Here is an 18,650-nt window from a genome sequence, read left to right on the forward strand (position 1 = left end):
TGAAAATCACAATATAATACAAATTTTATGACAAATTATAAAAATTTGATATTTTTCAAATTTTGATATATAACAGTCCTCGAAGTAAATTATATAAATCTAATGATATATTCTTAAAGTGTATGTAGCAGGGAGGAAAAGCCGACGGTCAATTGAAAATTTTGACCTTTCATATTGAAGATATGGATTTTTTCCCAAAAAGACCTAATTTTTTTGGTGTTTTGGGAAAAAAGTCCATATCTTCAATACGAAAGGTCAAAATTTTCAATTGATCGTCGGCTTTTCATCCCACCACATACACTTTAAGTATATATCATCAGATTTATAAAGTTTACTTCAAGTACTGTTAAATATCAAAAATATCAATTTTAATGATTTGCCATAAAATGTGTATTAAATTGCGAATTTCAAAAATCAAAATTATTTGATATCAGAATGACATTCTTCGTATTCAGAATGCAATTCGATATGTCTGATGTGCTCTAATGTCCCAAAATAAATACTGTCCAAACGTTCATACCCCAGCCCTTAATGCATATCTGAAAACAGAGATCTGAATACGACAATGTCTAGACTTGTTTCAAGTCCTTTGGCGTCCATAGTTAGTGAATGTAAAATTCATGGAAGAACATCTTCCAAAAATGTCTATTTCTTTCCAAAGTTAGTTATCTATTCTTTCAAAATAATTATTTACCATCATCACTTTGTGAAAATCTATTTGACATTTGAATTGCCAGATAGTGGACTTTCTTATCATACTTTACCCCAGGCATACTGTGCACTGCAGGGGTAGTGTTTGAGAAAAATGCACACCATGCCCACAAGGTATACTATACTTCCTCCCTAGCTCATGTTGCCAGTGCAGTCCTACACACAAATTCTGACCTGACTAAAAATCCGAGGGAGTCCAGTATATGATACTTCGACCATGGGTCCTATTAAGAAGAGCATGAATAGAGAAAAAGTAAGAAGAAAGACTTGATCAAGGCTAGACAATGTCAAAATTGTTCTATTGATCTGCCAAACACAACAACTTCGCAGATTTGCTGATTCCATTTAGGTGAAAGTTCTGACATGTGTATACCTAAACATTACAATTACAAATATAGCGACAAATCAGGTTTTAAAAAAGTAATTAATTTCATATTATTAGATAGTACATCTGACATTGTGGCTTTCAAGAAAGGAAGTTCTCCTGGGAAAAGGGAAGCTAATCGTCAAAAAAGTGCCCTTTTAATCATGTTAATTCTTTGTGGATGACTCTTTCATTCATGTAACGCATAACAGAATTATTCAAACATGAAAAAGGATTTCCTCACCGCACATGCAATTTTATTTAATACTAAAAAAAAAAAAAAGTTAAATTAACCCAATTTATGGATGATTGAACCACCCGGTAGATAATATTTGACCTGACACAGGACAACTGGAAACAGCATGGCTAAGGTGCCAAACAGATGAGTCATATTGGGAATTCCCCGTCCCCACATATACAGGGCAGTATAAAATCGGATGTTTTTTTATTATATCACAAGACTGCTCTGTGCTCAACATGCTCAAGGTATAAGGCCCGGGTAAAAGGCATATCCGGCTCTAGCAATATTCCAGCGTTTAACCATATTAACGGCTCTTTTGTAAAAGTAAATAGGCATAGAAGTCAGTTGGTTTCTCTACGTTGGGAGTTATAAAAATATTTCTACTTTCATCCCGGCACACGTGGTATCTTGACATTACACACGTACCGGATACCGGAACAGGTGCCATTTACATATATAAAGACAGAGCGAACATACTAGCTGACACTTTATTCCGAACGATCAAGAACGGGAACATCCGGATTATTTTCACTCTCAAGCCCACATTAATTTTCTCTAAAGATGAGCGTTAAACGTAACATTGACTGCACATTTGACGGTATAGATCACCATGGGTCGCGAGGTACGCTGAAGAAAATGAAATCCATCTCAGACGACATTGGTCCTTTGCTGGACAAATTTCATGTCCAACAAAGTATCGAAGAAGTTGATAACGAAGAAAATGGTGCGAGCACACCTGATGCTACAGATGGCACGGGAATTCCCGAAATAGCTGCAGGCCAAAACCATGTTGACGATTGGCTCGGAGAACTCACAGAAGTGGATGGGTTCAGCAACGATAGTCTTTTTGGACATTTGGCTTCTTCAACTTCAAAGCAGTTGACGAATTTCTTTAAAAAGGTAAACCAAGCTGCTCATCATGGCCATAGTACGAGAACAGATGGTACAAAGGTACGTCAGTATGAAGTTTATGTTTAACATGCATGTTTAAGGTTAGCAACTATTTTAAACTGTTGCGATTTGGTAGTTCACAGTATCTTGCAAATGGTAATGAGCTTTGGCAAAAATTGCATTGATCATTTCATAGCGAGCGTGTAGAAGAATTCAAATATGACAGATATACTTTTGTAGGTCCTGTGGCAATCTTGAGTTACGTTGTAAAGAGGGCTGAACAACAACACTTTTGTAAAACGTACATAATTCATTAACAACAATAAAGCAAGTTTTCAAAAGTATATGATTTGTAGATTGAACTTTTGTAAAACATCAAAGTGTTATTTTTCAATAATATAATTATTGATTTAGATAATGAAAATGGATTTCGACCAACAATACCTATAGTTTACTCTTTAAGAGTAAAATGTTTCGATGCATGATCGGTCCCGGGCACGGGGGAAATCCCTCAATATAAAGGGGTGGGGTACCAAGCTTGACAAAGGGACGGGGAAAATACCCGAAACTTTAATTTATGTTTACGAGTACTAAGCCATTTTATGTCACAAATGATATCCATATTAGTATGGGCATGTATATGCAGCAAATTAATGATCAACCCTTAAGGAATCGGATAGCAACGTTTGCACAGTATTTTTGTGGGACATGAGAGCACATCAGACATATCGAATTGCATTCTGAATACGAATTATGTCCTTCTGATATATCATTTTGAATTTTTGAAATTCGCAATATATTACAAATTTATGGCAAATTATTTTAATAATTTGTTAAAACAATTGATATTTTTTATTTATTTTTTTTATTTAACAATTAATAGTTAAAAGACTAAAATTTTTAATAATGTAGGTCAAAATTTGTGTATGATGGACGGCTTTTTCTCCCAGATCTAACATATCATTAGATCTGAGGGTAGGCCTATGCTGTGAAACTAAGTAGTAACGGTTAGCCTTGCCAGAGGTCTATACTTTGAATTTGTATCATTAGATCTATAAAGTTTACTTTGAGGATGCAATGTTAAAAATATCAATTTTGAATAATTTGCCATAAAATGTGTAGGCCTATATCGCGAATTAAAAAAAAAAATCAAAATTATTCGATATCAGACGGACATTACTCGTATTCAGAATGCAATTCGGTATGTTTGATGTGCTCTTCTTATGTCCTACGAAAAATACTGTGCGAACGTTGCTATCCGTTCCCTTAACTCTATAGCTGTAAACCATGTATACATCATTCTGGATCTGATTTGATCTCTTCTATTTGCAGCAGCTGCAATTGGCCCCGCCTGGTAATAATGTATATGTGCCTCATCCAACCCTGGGGGTGTCACTCATGTTACCCATGGGTATGCATATCCAGCCCATAAATGATCAATTCATCTCTGGCATATCTGGACACAAAGTGGTACGAGTTGAGAAAGGAAAATTGGCAGAACAAGTTGAACTTAGGTAAGTGTAGCAGTCAAAAGTTTGATAATAGAGATTGGAGAAAATGGAAATAAGGCAAAGACAAAAAAAACAACAACCCAAAAACAAACAAACCTGAAGTATTAGTCGGTTCGCCCAGTGGCGTAGGTATTATAGTAGGCCTATTACCCCATAAGGGGACAAGGGAAGGCACGTGCCCTGGGCGCCATCTTACGGGGGTGCCGAATGGGACCAATTCAACGTAAATAGTCATTTGATGATGTTCTAATTTTAATAAGCTTGCTATCTACTCAAGATAGCAAAAAATTTAATTGAAAAAATCTACTGTCTTTTTCAATTTCTCAAATGGGGTATGATCAAGAAAGTTCATTTGGGCATTTCTATACCTTTTATCAAACTTTTTTAGAAAATCCTTTTGGGGTGTTCTAATTTAAGAAGCTTGCTATCTACTCAAGATAGCAAAAATTGTAAAAAAAAAAATATACTGGGTTTTTTTTTAATTTCTCAAATGGGGAATGAACAAGAAAGTTCATTTTGCCATTTTCATACCTTTTATCAAACTTTTTTAGAAAATCCTTTAGGGATGTTCTAATTAAAGAAGCTTGCTATTTACTCCAGATAGCACAACTTGTAATTGAAAAAATATACTGTCTTTTTAATTTCTCAAATGGGGAATGAACAAGAAAGTTTATTTTGACATTTTCATACCTTTTATCAAACTTTTTTAGAAAATCCTTTAGGGATGTTCTAATTTAAGAAGCTTGCTATCGACTCAAGATAGCAAAAATTGTAATTGAAAAAATATACTGTTTTCTTTTTTAATTTCTCAAATGGGGGAATGAACAAGAAAGTTCATTTTGCCATTTTCATACCTTTATCAAACTTTTTTTAGAAAATCCTTTAGGGATGTCTTGCTATCTACTCAAGATAGCACAACTTGTAATTGAAAAAATATACTGTCTTTTTTAATTTCTCAAATGGGGGAATGAACAAGAAAGTTCATTTTGGCATTTTCATACCCTTTATCAAACTTTTTTAGAAAATCCTTTAGGGATGTTCTAATTTAAGAAGCTCACTATCTACTCAAGATAGCACAACTTGTAATTGAAAAAATATACTGTCTTTTTTAATTTCTCAAATGGGGGAATGAACAAGAAAGTTCATTTTGGCATTTTCATACCCTTTATCAAACTTTTTTTAGAAAATCCTTTAGGGATGTTCTAATTTAAGAAGCTTGCTATCTACTCAAGATAGCAAAAATTGTAATTGAAAAAATATACTGTCTTTTTTAATTTCTCAAATGGGGGAATGAACAAGAAAGTTCATTTTGGCATTTTCATACCTTTTATCAAACTTTTTTAGAAAATCCTTTAGGGATGTTCTAATTTAAGAAGCTTGCTATCTACTCAAGATAGCAAACATTTTACATGGAAAATTATACTGTCCTTTTCAATTTCTCAAATGGGGAATGATCAGAAATGTGATTAAAATTATAAATAATCTGTCTTTTTCAATTTCTTGAATAAGGGATGACCAAGAAAGTTTATTTTGGTGTATTGGTACTTTTGATTAACTTGTTTTGAAGTTTCCCATAGTTAATGATAGCTCTATAAAGTGGGACCCATTTCGAAGACCCCCAGGGCTTGAAAGGTCCTGTTTCTCTATATGCTCCCCCTTGGGTGATCTTTTATAGTTTCGGATATAGTTTCACATTAGACATTTTCAGGTTTTAAATTAAGATTCCCCAATATTTGGCATGTGTATGGAGGCTTTTTGGCATGTCAAGGGGGTGGGCAAAGGAAAGACTTTTTGGCATGTCGAAAGAAGTGGGGTGGGGGCAAGGAATGTTTGGCAGACCTTTTTTAAAAGAATTAACTACCCCTGGTACATATAATTATTGCACATCCCCTATTTACAAAGCCTCACTTGAATCTTTATCATTTATATAGAGAGAATGATGTGTTGATTGCCATCGGTGAAACCTGCATCAGAAACCATTCATTGGAGGATGTACTGCGTCTATTTGGTACATTAGATGACACATTCAGAATGGTAAGTAACATATCAAAGGTCCTATCTGCAATAGCTGCCCTGTAGACATATCACAATTATCTGCATATATTAGAGTCACGCGGTAGCATGACCAGCAAGTTTTAAAAAAAACGACTGATAAAGAAGAATAAGAAGATGCACCGCGGGACTATATTTACACGAAACAAAACGCTATTGTTCTATGATATTTTTCGCTGCGTACAAAATATATCTAAAACCATGCTAAATCGTATTTACTATCCAAAGTGTAATATTTTAATAACTCATTAATTCAAAAAGTTACACCAATCATACAGTCAATCCGATTGTTTGATAATAAATAAACATTCTTGCTTTATTTCACGCGGTATTTCATAGCCAAAATTAGTGGAAAATCATAGCTAATCATACTGATATCCACAATCTTTCGTCACTGCTACAGCCATACATGGCTGTCACTGTCGCACTACCTTTTGAGATTCACTTTCAAATATACCCTAGTATATTCCTGGATACCCTACATACAAATTCTGGATCCCATTCGCCAAAAAATCAAGTTTTTCGCAATTCTTTTATTCTTTCCGGACCACAGCATACATTCATATTAATAAATACTCCACTTTCACACGTCGTTATAACGGGTCGTTATAACGGGTCGTCCCCGTGGCGAAGCGGTTAAGGTCCTGGACTTCCAATCCATTTATGAATTTTTGCTCAGGTTCGAAACTTCCCACCACTTTTTTTCTTAATGTTTTATTAACCAATGTATTGTCATAAATCAAGAATAACACCATCTCGAACATCCATTGCTATTATGATATTTTTTTTTTCATCAAACAAACATGTTTGATTTTTTATTCTCATTTAGGCCTAGGCCTAGGCCTACTTTCACCATCCAGATGCTTTCACCATGCCTGATTATCATGACATCTTCGTTATTTAAAACACATTTATCATTGGCTCTGTTCACAGTTCAATCTGAAATTATATTTGCAATAAATATTATAAATTGTCACAAATTAAAATCACAAACCGCGAAAGATCGCCAACAACTGCCGCTGAATATTGATATCCAACTAGATTTCACCGCAGGGCTATAAAGAACCACAAACCGCGACATTTGGATATCCAACTAGATAGCCCAGCAGGGCTACAAAGAACCACACACCACGAAATATGGATATCCAACAGGCTTAAACTACAAATTAGCTCCCGATAGAGGGCAGGGCCTGATAAGGGTAATTAAAATCAGACGATGGTGGACTACATTATTCAATGTGGCAACAGCCAAAAGCGTAAACAAAACAGACAATATGACGGCAACACTGCTTGCACGATGGACGCAATTATTTTTTCCCGGAGCCAAGATCCGTTTTTTAGCTCTATTGGCCGGGTGGCCCCATTACAGAAAAAAAATGCACAAAATATATTTCCCAGTGCAATATATACATTTTCATATGAAAATAAATAATTTTAAATTCAAATAAAGAAGAAGAAGAAAATTTTTCGCCGGGGACGGGAATCGATCTCGGGACCCTCTGCGTGGGAGTCGAGCTGCGTAACCACTACACCACGTAAACTCATTGATACACATAGGGGAAATTTTCAGTATATATCGTAACATATCGTGCGTTATTCATACAAAAAAAATTAAAAAAAACAATACAAATATATATGATAAAATAGTGCTTAATAACATACTAGTCCGACGAGTAGGACCTTTTATTTCTAAGTTACCAGACTATACACATTTCACACTATGATCACTATCTCACATGGCGCAAGAAAGACGAATCGCGAAAGTCCAGTGACCGCGCCCCCCAAAATAACGGGAGGAGCAGTTAGTGGACTTTTGTGGTTAATCTTTCTTGAGCGATCAGAGTTAGAGTATAGTTGGTAAACTAAGAAAAAAACAGGTCCTACTCGTCGGACTATAACATACGTACAGTTTTGGAATAATTTGAGACATTTTTGTGTTTACGTGTAAAACCAATGACAACGTCAAAATTGAGCCAATCTTGGCCGGCCCCCCCTGATTAAAATCACAAACCGCGAAAGATCGCTGACAACCGCCGCTTAATAGGGATATCCAAAGATATTGCCCCGCAGGGCTACAAAGAACCACAAACCACGAAATTTGCATATCCAACAAGATTGCCCGCAGGCTTATCGATTTTAAAGAACCACAAACCGTGAAATATGGATATCCAACAAATTAAGACCACAAACCGCGAAAGATCGCCAACAACTGCCGTTAAATTTGGATATCCAACTAGATTGCCTCGCAGGGCTATAAAGAACCACAAACCGCGAAATTTGGATATCCAACAAGCTTAAACTATAAATTAACTGCCGATAGAGGGCTTGATAAGGGAAATTAAAATCACAAACCGCGAAAGATCGCCGACAACCTCCGCTTAATAGGGATATCCAACTAGATTGCCCGCAGGGCTACAAAGAACCAAAAACCGCGAAATGTGGATATCCAACAAATTAAGACCACAAACCGCGATAAAATGAATGAAATGAAATGAAGAGCCACAAACCGCGAAATTTGGATATGCAACTAGATTGCCCCACAGGGCTACAAAGAACCACAAACCACGAAATATGGATATCCAACAAGCTTAAACTATAAATTAGCTCCCGATAGAGAGCAGGCTTGATAAGGGAAATTAAAACCACAAACCACGAAAGATCGCAGATAACCGCCGCTTACTAGGCATATCCAACTAGGTTGGCCCGCAGGGCTACAAAGAACCACAAACCGCGAAATTTGGATATCCAACTAGATTGCCCACAGGCCTATAGATTATAAAGAACCACAAACCGCGAAATATGGATATCCAATAAATTAAGACCACAAACCGCGATAAACGAAATGAAACGAAATGAAGAGCCACAAACCGCGAAATTTGTATTTGCAACTAGATTGCCCCACAGGGCTACGAAGAACCACAAACCACGAAATATGGATATCCAACAAGCTTAAACTATAAATTAGCTCCCGATAGAGGGCAGTGCTTGATAAGGGAAATTAAAACCACAAACCACGAAAGATCGCAGATAACCGCCGCTTAATAGGCATATCCAACTAGGTTGGCCCGCAGTGCTACAAAGAACCACAAACCGCGAAATTTGGATAGCCAAGTAGATTGCCCCGCAGGGCTATAAAGAACCACAAACATTCAAACACGATTATCTTGCCTAGTCGGGGCATTTAGACGCTTCCGTAGTATAGGCTTAAATATATGCGCATTTACCAGTTCCAACTTGGAAGTAAATCGGACTTACTCTCCGTATCTCTCTCTGGCATTGTCAACATTGGGTGTGTGTTGTTCATATTTACATTTTCTGTACATATTTACGTTGCCTTGAATAATTAAAGTATATTAAAATATATATTGATCATTGTGTACGCCTCAGTCACGCGTGACGAGTAAGTTTTAAAAATAAACGACTGATAAAGTTTTGTTTAATTATTTATTGTCATAAATCATGAACAGCAACTTCAAACATCTATTTTTCGTTTTATGGAGCACTTTGTAACCTGATGACTTTCCAAGCTTGGAGCTGCTTGGTTACATTCATAAAAAGAAAAGAAATCTACCAAAAAACGTTGACAACGTAAAGAAATCAGCAAGTTTAAAAAACCCACCTCGGCTCACTTTTTGAAACTTGGTCCCATTTTGAATACCAACAGCAAATCAGTGTTTTTATTACAAGCCTACTACACTTCTGGAAATGTTTTAAATTTATATAAATATGATGAAGTTTAAATCAATACCTTTTACAAATGGGACCAAGTTTCAAAAAAGTGAGCCGAGGTGGGTTTTTTAAACTTGCTGATTTCTTTACGTTGTCAACGTTTTTTGGTAGATATTGTATACATCTAAAGTATGACACCTAGCTATTACAGATAGGACCTTCATGTGTCAACCCCCTGGCATATACTTTATATTTGGCTTAACAAATAACAAGTTTTGATGGTTTTGATTTAAACTTTTGATCCAAACACAAGGAAATAATTCCTACCTCGGAATTTTCAGATGGTACTCCATCTTTCATCAGCGAGTGAGTGACTGTATCAGGTCGTGATTTTCTTGACCTTTGACCTGATAACAGACTCATAGACTCCTGAAAGCTTGAACCGGCCCCCGTCTTTGTTGAGAGATGGTTGGTTGGCTTTGATGTGAACTGCTTCTTTGACTCCACGTTGGAACCATCTGCTGTCTCTGTCAAGTATGCGGACTTTATCCAAATCCACAAAATGTCCCGGAGACTCGATGTGAATGTGATTCGAGACCTCTGATGCTGTTCTACTGGGTCTCCTGTGTTCATTGAAACGTGTTTTCAGAGAGCGTTCAGTTTCGCCAATATAGGCAAAATAACAAGTTTGTTTCTGGACGGCTGCACAAATTTCATTTACCACAATTATTTGAGAAAATAAAGAAAAATATAGCCTTACACTAATACATGAAAAATATTTTTAAACGAATGTGTTGACAAGCAAGTTGAAATCTATAACACTAATTGGTTGAAAACAGGCCCACCTATACAGGGGTGGAGCAAAACTTCTCACATGGGGGCAGCTTCACCCCTTTGCCCATCCTTTGGCTCCGCCTCTGGTACCGCCCCAAGCTCCAAGTCCCAAGCTCTTTTTCAAGCTCCATTTCCATTCAGGTGACCCCATTTGAATACTTTTGGTTACATTTTCCTCCAAATACCCCAAAAAGCTAATTTTTGGACATTTTCACCAAAAAAGAGGGCAAAACAAGGCCCCAGTTTAGTTCTGCAGACCCCAGAGGAGGCTTAAAGGCATTCCTACAATGCACTATGATTGGGAAATTTGATCAATATAACCTAATTTTAAAGGCAAAGTCCCCATTGCCACACACACAAAATGGTAATTTTAAAACTGCAGCCAACGAGCTAATAGTTGAGACTTAGGGCTGATATTTGATTTTCTTACAGGAAACATTCATATTGTCCCACTGCATTAATTTTATTCCTAAGTCTCGATGTTTTGAATGTTAAATAATAGGATGAAAACACCAGATATTTGCACACAATCCCAATGCAAGGTATGATCAACTGTACCACGTGTGTACAAAAGCCAGACATAACAAGGTCAGAAACCCCATTGGGTTGTGGGAATGTCTTTAAACATCCTCTGTGCAGACCCAGTTTTATGTCCACAAAATTGGATCTGTAGCCGCATTTTCGAGTGGCACCTGCCACTGAATATTATTTGAGTATCATCTGGGCCTTACCAACACCCACCTCATATAATGCAACTAATAAAGAGTTATGAAACGGATTATAGCACTTGAAAACTAAACTCATTTTGAATCTCTGTTTCTTATCCAGACTGTACTTCGTGAGGATGAAAAAGGAAATACAAAGTTTCTCAGCGTCACTATAACAGTGTCAATGAGAATTACAGGTACGTTATCATAACTGTCTATGACAGGAAAAAATCAAAACTAACAATCAAAAACTGAATATGTCGTAATACAGGAAATTATTCTGTCAGAGCAATATTAGATTTCAAAACTAAAACTTTTTACAATTCACAGATCATTTTTGCATAAGACATTCACATATACAGATAACCTTGAACAGTATGTAGATTGTTTAGATATCTATGAAACTGAAAATGTTTCTTGGAAATTGAAAGAAATATTATGTGACCTACAGTCTTTTTGCAAAAAGTCTTGGAACACTTTTGGGTGAAAACGGAAAATTGCCACCCGTCTCCTCCTGTGCAATGTTGAGAAATGCCAAATTATCTTCAGCAGTTTTCCCCAACAATGATTGGTGTGTAGGTGGAAAGGGGTTGGCCTGCTTATTAAACACTGTCTACACCATTCCAAACTACGGAATTTTGACAAAGTGTGCCAAGTGTTTCAAGTACTTTATTACAAGATTGTAGGACGTTTCAATTTGCTTGTCGAATGTTCTATATCAACAAGTCAGACAGGAAAACCAGATTTACTTCAATGCACTCATGTTCTCCGAAATCTAACATCATTATCATTCATATATACATGCAGAAAACCTTGTATGTACTATGTTTGAATGTCTATGAAACTGAAACTGTTTCTAAGAAATTGACTAGATGCAATGATACTTCTTATCCACTGGTTTCATATCCTTTTAAGTAGATAAGAATATTTCTATTATAGTAATGAATTCAAGGGATGGTCATGATTGTTTGCAAAGTTGAAAAGTTTATAAATCTGTAAAAATCTCTAAAATCTCCAAGACTGCATGTAACAGATCTATTGTGTACAGATAATACACACATTGTGAAAGTAGATCAGTGGCATAAGGGGGGGGCAAAGGGGACATGAGAAGTCTTGTCCCCCCTGTGGGATGCTGGCTGCCCTGATATGTAAGATTTTAGCCCTTTTTGTACTTCTTAGCCAATGTAAAAATGTCTTTATTTTCAGATGGAAATGTTGTAAGCATTACTATCATTGATATCTATAGTACACCCTATTACTACACTCAAACAGTGGATAAACTTCAAATATCACAAAAGACCAGTGATGAGAAAGTGCGACAATTTCTCAAGATTGATGAGGATGGAAGAGTCACCATGGCTCCTAAATATGTACCAGATCAATGTAAGGACCAAATCCAGTATTTTTTATAAAATAACACAAAATGTTTTGCATGGTTAAATTAAACTTAATATATTTGCATGACTTGTATAAGCTAAAAAAACCAGCAACAAATAAGATGTTATGGTAATACTTATTCAATTTATTTAGGGGCACAAGTGTGGTATACACAGAGAACTAATAAATGTTTGATAGTGTTTCTTGGTCAATTGGGAGGGTGTGTGCTAATTCTGCATCTTCTACTTTCACAAAATGTACTCAAAATTTGACATTAAACGGTCACACAGAAGGCAAAATTGTTTAATTTCTCTGAATCCTGAAAGAGGATTACTTTGGTATGTGTTTTAACCAAAATTGACCAACTTTGAAATTTGCCCCCGACTGACCCTTTAATGTCAAATTTGAGCACTTTCGACAACTTTTTATGAGAGTTTACATAAAAGATTCGGAATCGGCACCCAAAAAAAAAAAAAACACTCTCAAACCTGTTGTGGCTCTGTGTGGACCTCAATGTTTTTAGATGCTTTTTTGGCAGGCTGGCCTGGCCCTCCCAACTAGTTCTTTGTCAATGAAAGAAAAGATGAGTCTCAAATCTGTAAATCAAGCTAATATGCATGAATAAAATACTGTTGATGTGAATTTGTGAAAACAGATTTGATTTTGATTTACTCAATATAAAAAGTATGAACTTTTTGGTCAACTATTTCAACTGGCTTAACTTGATGATAGTTTTAAAGTAATTTACCACCAAACATCTCCATAATTATTCTATCGCAAGGCCTACTCGTTTACAATAGTTCCTGAACTCAAATTTATATTTAATATTTTCAGGTTTGTTCACAATGAATTTATACCATGCTGGAAAGGATGGCCTGAGGGCTTGCACATTATGTAACATCAGGAACAGCCAAGCATTAGATGCAGATGACAGGGATCAAAATAAGATCATCCTGGTAAGCATTTAGGGGGGGGGGGGTACTCAAATTTGGTTTTGGTAGAGGTGTGCAGCTGAGAATTTGAAAGTGGATCCATCAATATACCACTTTTTCAAGAAATTTGGACCCATCAATATACCAAGTTTAAATTTTCAGCCGAATTTGACCCCAATTGCCTTAGTTCTTACAAATGTTCACCCAAATTTTGGCAAAATTGGGCTATTTTCCGAAAAATTTGAGACAATTTTGAAGAAAAAAAAGGACCCATCTATATCTTTTTGGCCTAGAAAAAGGGTAGTGTTTTTAAAGAAAAATACCCACAATTAAAAGTTGCAGCCATTTGTACTGATTTTAATTCAGTGCAAAGATAATGGTGTGTTTTACATGCCACAAATGCTTGGCTATATCCACTGATCACTGTAAATTGCAACATTAAATTTTTTTTCTTTAAAAACACTACTGTGTTGTTAATATTAAATAACTTCAGACGTATGGGGTATCAAAATGCATAAATAAACCAGCATTCTTTCTGTGTTAAAATATTGTGAATATGACTAATAGTTTTGAAGCTGTAGGTGTATTTATAATAGCTGCATTATTTTATGGTCACTTCAATTTAGTCTACTTATGTCTTCCTTGTAGATTGTACACATTTTCTCCATTCCCACTGAATCCTGATTTTTTATTTAATTTGCCTACAACAAATGGAAAAAGATATTAAAACAAAACTTTCTCATACATGTAAGCTTGATAAACCCCTACACGTAGGCCATGGCTACTCTTTGCAGAAGCTGAGATATATGAGTGGAGGTAGAACTTTTTGAATGACCCTCCTATAAATGCTGACAAATTATTTGAAATTAATATTCTAAAGTGAAAGGTGTTATACACCTCAGTAGCGTACCGTGGCCGCTCCTACCCCGGGGGGCTGAAGAAAATTAAATTTTGCTGCCCCTTCCTCAACAGCCCTAAAAGGTTGACCCTTTTTTTTCCGGTGGTTTGAAAAAGTGAAGAGCAAAAAAAATTTGTTCACAGTTTTTTATACTTTTTCAAAATTTTCAGCCCTTTTTTCTTTACCAATTCTTTTGCCGCCCCTTCTTCTTCCGCCGCCCTTCTTTTTGTCGCCCTTCTTCTTCCGCCGCCCTTCGTTTTGACCGCCCTACTTTGACCCCGGGGCTCGTGCCCCCAAAGCCCCCCCCCCCCAAATACTCAGCATGCACCTACTCTTTGGCTTCTACTTGGACTGTTTTACATTTAGGTTTACAATTTATAGTAAATGAACCTAAAGTTATGAAATAGGACCCTAGCCTAGTTCAGGTTATTAATGTTTGTCACTATTTTGTTTGTTTTTCAGAGCAAGGCTGATGATCTTAGGCCTGAACATGATACAGTTGACTCTGACAACAGGTTCTTTTATGACTTAACCACAGGAGTAACACATGAACACGCTTTTGAGTCTATTGAAAAGAAAGGTACAGTAATGATAAACTGGTAGAACTAGGCTTGTTTCCTGAAGGCTGACCGCATTTCAGTTTTGGGAATTTTACCACATTTTGTCTATTTGAGAAATCTATAAAAAAAATGAAAAAAAATTATGATGCTGCTCACACTTCAGTATATGGAGCCGGGATATGGAGCAATTTTCCCACATTTTGCACTTTTATTGGAGAAATCTACAAAAACATGAAAAAATTATGATAAATGTTTTTACAGATTTTTTTTCTCATACTATTTGTTTACAAGCAATACTATGAAATCACTAAATATCCTATGAAAATCAATCTATTTCTAAAACTATCATTTTTTACATGTAACCTACTCTGCACTGATGACAATAAGTCATACGAGGTTTACCATATGTGTACATCCATATCAAAATGATGCACTTGTCGACTGCTACAAGTGTCTCATTTCAAATAGTAGCTACGAATAAATACCAAAATCAACTCAAGTGGAGGTTACTTCAAATCATCCTAAGTCACATGGTTTACGAATACAGAGAACATTCCTTAACCATGTGACTTGGGGATGATTTGACTGAGTGACCTTCACTTGAGATGAGTCTGGTATTTATTCCTAGCTATTGTTTGAAATGAGACACATGTAGCAGCCGACAAGTGCATCGTTTTGATATGGATGTACACATATTATGTTGATAGTGCTAACATGCCTCTCTGTTTGGGTGCTATCAGAGAGAGCTTAATCTTTAAGAAGAAATTCACCCTTAGGAAAATAAGGGTGCATTTTCATTGACCTGTCCCATCTGAATATCAAGCCATCCTCCTCAAGTGCTTGATGAGAAAATATTCAACGTTTTTCCACATTGTATTCTTTTCTTTCAGATTACTATTTGACCTTTGAAGACGGCACCTTAAATCTAACCCATCAAGATGTCAAGGAAGCCAGTAAGCTACCAAGTGCCTGCCGTTTCACTATGTGTGGCGAGAAATGTAATGTGATCAACGGCGAACACTTTGAGGAAAACCCCAAACAAGCCTAAGCAAGACTCAACTAAAGTTGTTTCTCATGTTTTTATGATGAATGAACTGTCCATTCCATTTTAAACCAAGAACTTCTTGTGAAAATCTGACCAATGTTGACTGTAAATAATACATGTTGCCAAATAAACCCTGGTTTCAGAAGGGAGCACAGTGGCCAAGCGGAACGGGCTCTAACTCATAATCAGAAGGTTGCGGGTTCGAGCTCTGGCGTTGCCATCGTGTTGTGCCCTTGAGTAAGGCACTTTATCTCGATTACTCCTCTCCACCTAGGTGTATAAATGGGTACCGGCATTCTTAAATGCTGGGAAGGTAACAGACTCGCTGTGGAAGAGGTGTAGCGATCCCTCTATAGCAACATTACATGGAGGAGTCTGGCCCAATCGCCAATGCAAGAGAGATGGGCATTCCGATCACTGTTTATACAGGATCGCCTCCTTTACCTTCAGTAGGTCTAGATTTAGAAAGAAAATACTTCACAATAAACATTCTAATCAACTGTTACTACAGAGAATGATGGCAAATAGTAGTTGCTTGTAAATATTCCACTCAATAAGCCATTCCCCCACATTATCTTTTCATTTCTCAATAAATCTTTGAAATATATGATAAAATAAATTATACAATATATCTGCCAGAATCACAAAGTAGTGTGGGAAGAATTCAAAAAGACATATATGCAGTGGTGTAACTAGGGTTGGTACCGCCTGGGGCAAGAAACAAAATTTGCACCCCGAGAATATCTTAGGCGTGGGCAATTCTTGAAACAATTGCGGCGTGGAGGGCGCGAAATTTTGGACAAATAAGGCCTACCACTAATTAATTTTGGACTTTCATCGCTTGGAGGGGCGCAGAATCGATGCTGAATTGATCAATTTGGCGCCCGCCTAAGGGTAGCGCCCGGGGCACGTTGCCCCCCGTAGTTACGCCACTGCATGTATGAATATTACTGTAATAATGGACGATGTTGAAAACAGGCTATTCCGACCATACACACCCTATGGAAGATACAACTTTAATCTTTCATACAGGTGCAGTCTCGGACCAGACTGTATGTGGCTATCACAAACATACATGTTTTTGACACAAACTGGCTGTGTAGGAGACTAACACAGAGGGTGTAGATTACAAATGGGGTTATATAGCCAAACTTATAGCTAATGTTAAGGTGGTAATTTTTGACTGTAATTTTTTACACTTTTTTCAAAAAAGATGTGTTTTTACTTTATTGGCAGTTGTTGAGTGTGAAAAGCATGTACATTGTAGAAATCCTCCCAATAGGCCTCTTCGTGGAAGTGTAAATTACTGTTGTGCAAAAATTCCACTTCTAACAGTAGGGCATTGATGTACACTCCAGGGTATTGTAAGTATATTTTTCCAGTAGCAGAGAGTAGATTTTAATAAATTTTATATTTATATGATAAACAGATTTATCTGTGTGTTATTATATACTGAGTTTTGTATCACATAAAAAATAAAGAAATAAAGGATGCTGCATGTGACTGTATTACCTGCATGTGACTGTATTATCTCCATGACCCATTATTGATGATCATGCACTGTGATTTGTCAAAACATCACATGTCATGTGAAAGCACAGTGTTATTCTGCAATAATGTGTCAAGTGCAAAACATTCTACACATACACTGTAGCATTACGCATGGTTATGTATACATGCTCCACCTTGAATTAACAACTTTGGGCAAAAAATTATCTTTAAATCTATTTTGTGGTACTGGTATTTACATAATAGAAATAAGAGGTGTAACATTATTGTTGAACCCCAAATAATGTGTCCTTGGTAGTACAAATGATTAAATAATGGGTAAGCTGTGCCTTATCATATCCATTACTTACGTTTTACTGCCTCAAACACATTATTTGGGTGTAAAGGTAACTAACTGCATTCTTAAATAATTAGCTGAACCCATTATTTAAATTCTTCTACTGCTAAGGAGTAAAGACACATTAGTTGGGTGTTATGATATGGTGTTATTATGATACTGTAATCTCATTTCTATTATATTACCACAAAATAGTGTGATGTTGAAGAGAAAATATTACTTTTTTGCCAAAGATATTATTGTTGACATTAAGGTAGAGTGTTCATGCATATCCACAGTTTAAGTGACAGCGTGCATCACAAACTTGTTATGTTACATGATTATTATGCTGACATATCAATCAATCTATTTTACACAAACATTTTGTATTAAAACAACATTTCTTTTTATTGTCACAACTTATTTCATCTTCCATGAAGTATTCACTAGTGGACTATAATTTAGGGCCCAATCCCCATTAAATAAGCCAAGGAGAATGCAACCATTCAATATTGTTACACTATAGATGAAAATGTACATGTAGCACCACAACCCCCCCCCATGTTCACTAAAATGTTTTTATTTTTCACCTTCAGGTTAATTTCCCCCATTTCCTGAAAAAAAACCTAATTCCCATTTCATCCAGCATAGAATAATGATTATTCCCCTTAATTACCTACATTTTATACCTATTTATAAGTACGAACATTGTATCACATTTGTGAATGAAGATAATGGCATAGAATACACTAACACTATACATACACATATTTTTTACCCTGTGAATCCTACATTTTCCCTGTGAAATATTAGTTTTTTTTACTACACACTGGTTTTTAATAATTAATGCTTTGCATGCTAGCCATACTAGGTTTCAACATAATTAAAAGTCAAACTTTTGAGGTATTTTCTCAAAATATGTGATATGATCTTGTCCATGGGGCTACAGGGGCAAATTTGAAATTGAGATAAAGGCAAGAATATGGAGTAAAAAACAACAACAATAAAATGCATAAGAAAATAGACATTGCAA

General features: G+C 36.1%; 1 protein-coding gene across 1 annotated transcript; it reads left to right on the forward strand.

Annotated features, from left to right (window-relative positions):
- The first annotated feature begins 1,576 nt into the window (after window positions 1–1,576).
- On the forward strand, window positions 1,577–16,523 carry LOC140155676 (uncharacterized). Its single transcript, XM_072178601.1, has 8 exons — window positions 1,577–2,267; window positions 3,540–3,721; window positions 5,650–5,752; window positions 11,102–11,177; window positions 12,187–12,363; window positions 13,192–13,313; window positions 14,650–14,767; window positions 15,638–16,523. The coding sequence occupies exons 1-8, from the start codon at window positions 1,878–1,880 to the stop codon at window positions 15,793–15,795; spliced, it is 1,326 nt and encodes a 441-aa protein (XP_072034702.1). The 5' UTR covers window positions 1,577–1,877; the 3' UTR covers window positions 15,796–16,523.
- The last annotated feature ends 2,127 nt before the right edge of the window (window positions 16,524–18,650 follow it).

The sequence above is a fragment of the Amphiura filiformis genome, chromosome 6, assembly GCF_039555335.1.
Source record: "Amphiura filiformis chromosome 6, Afil_fr2py, whole genome shotgun sequence".
Lineage (NCBI taxonomy): Eukaryota > Metazoa > Echinodermata > Ophiuroidea > Amphilepidida > Amphiuridae > Amphiura > Amphiura filiformis.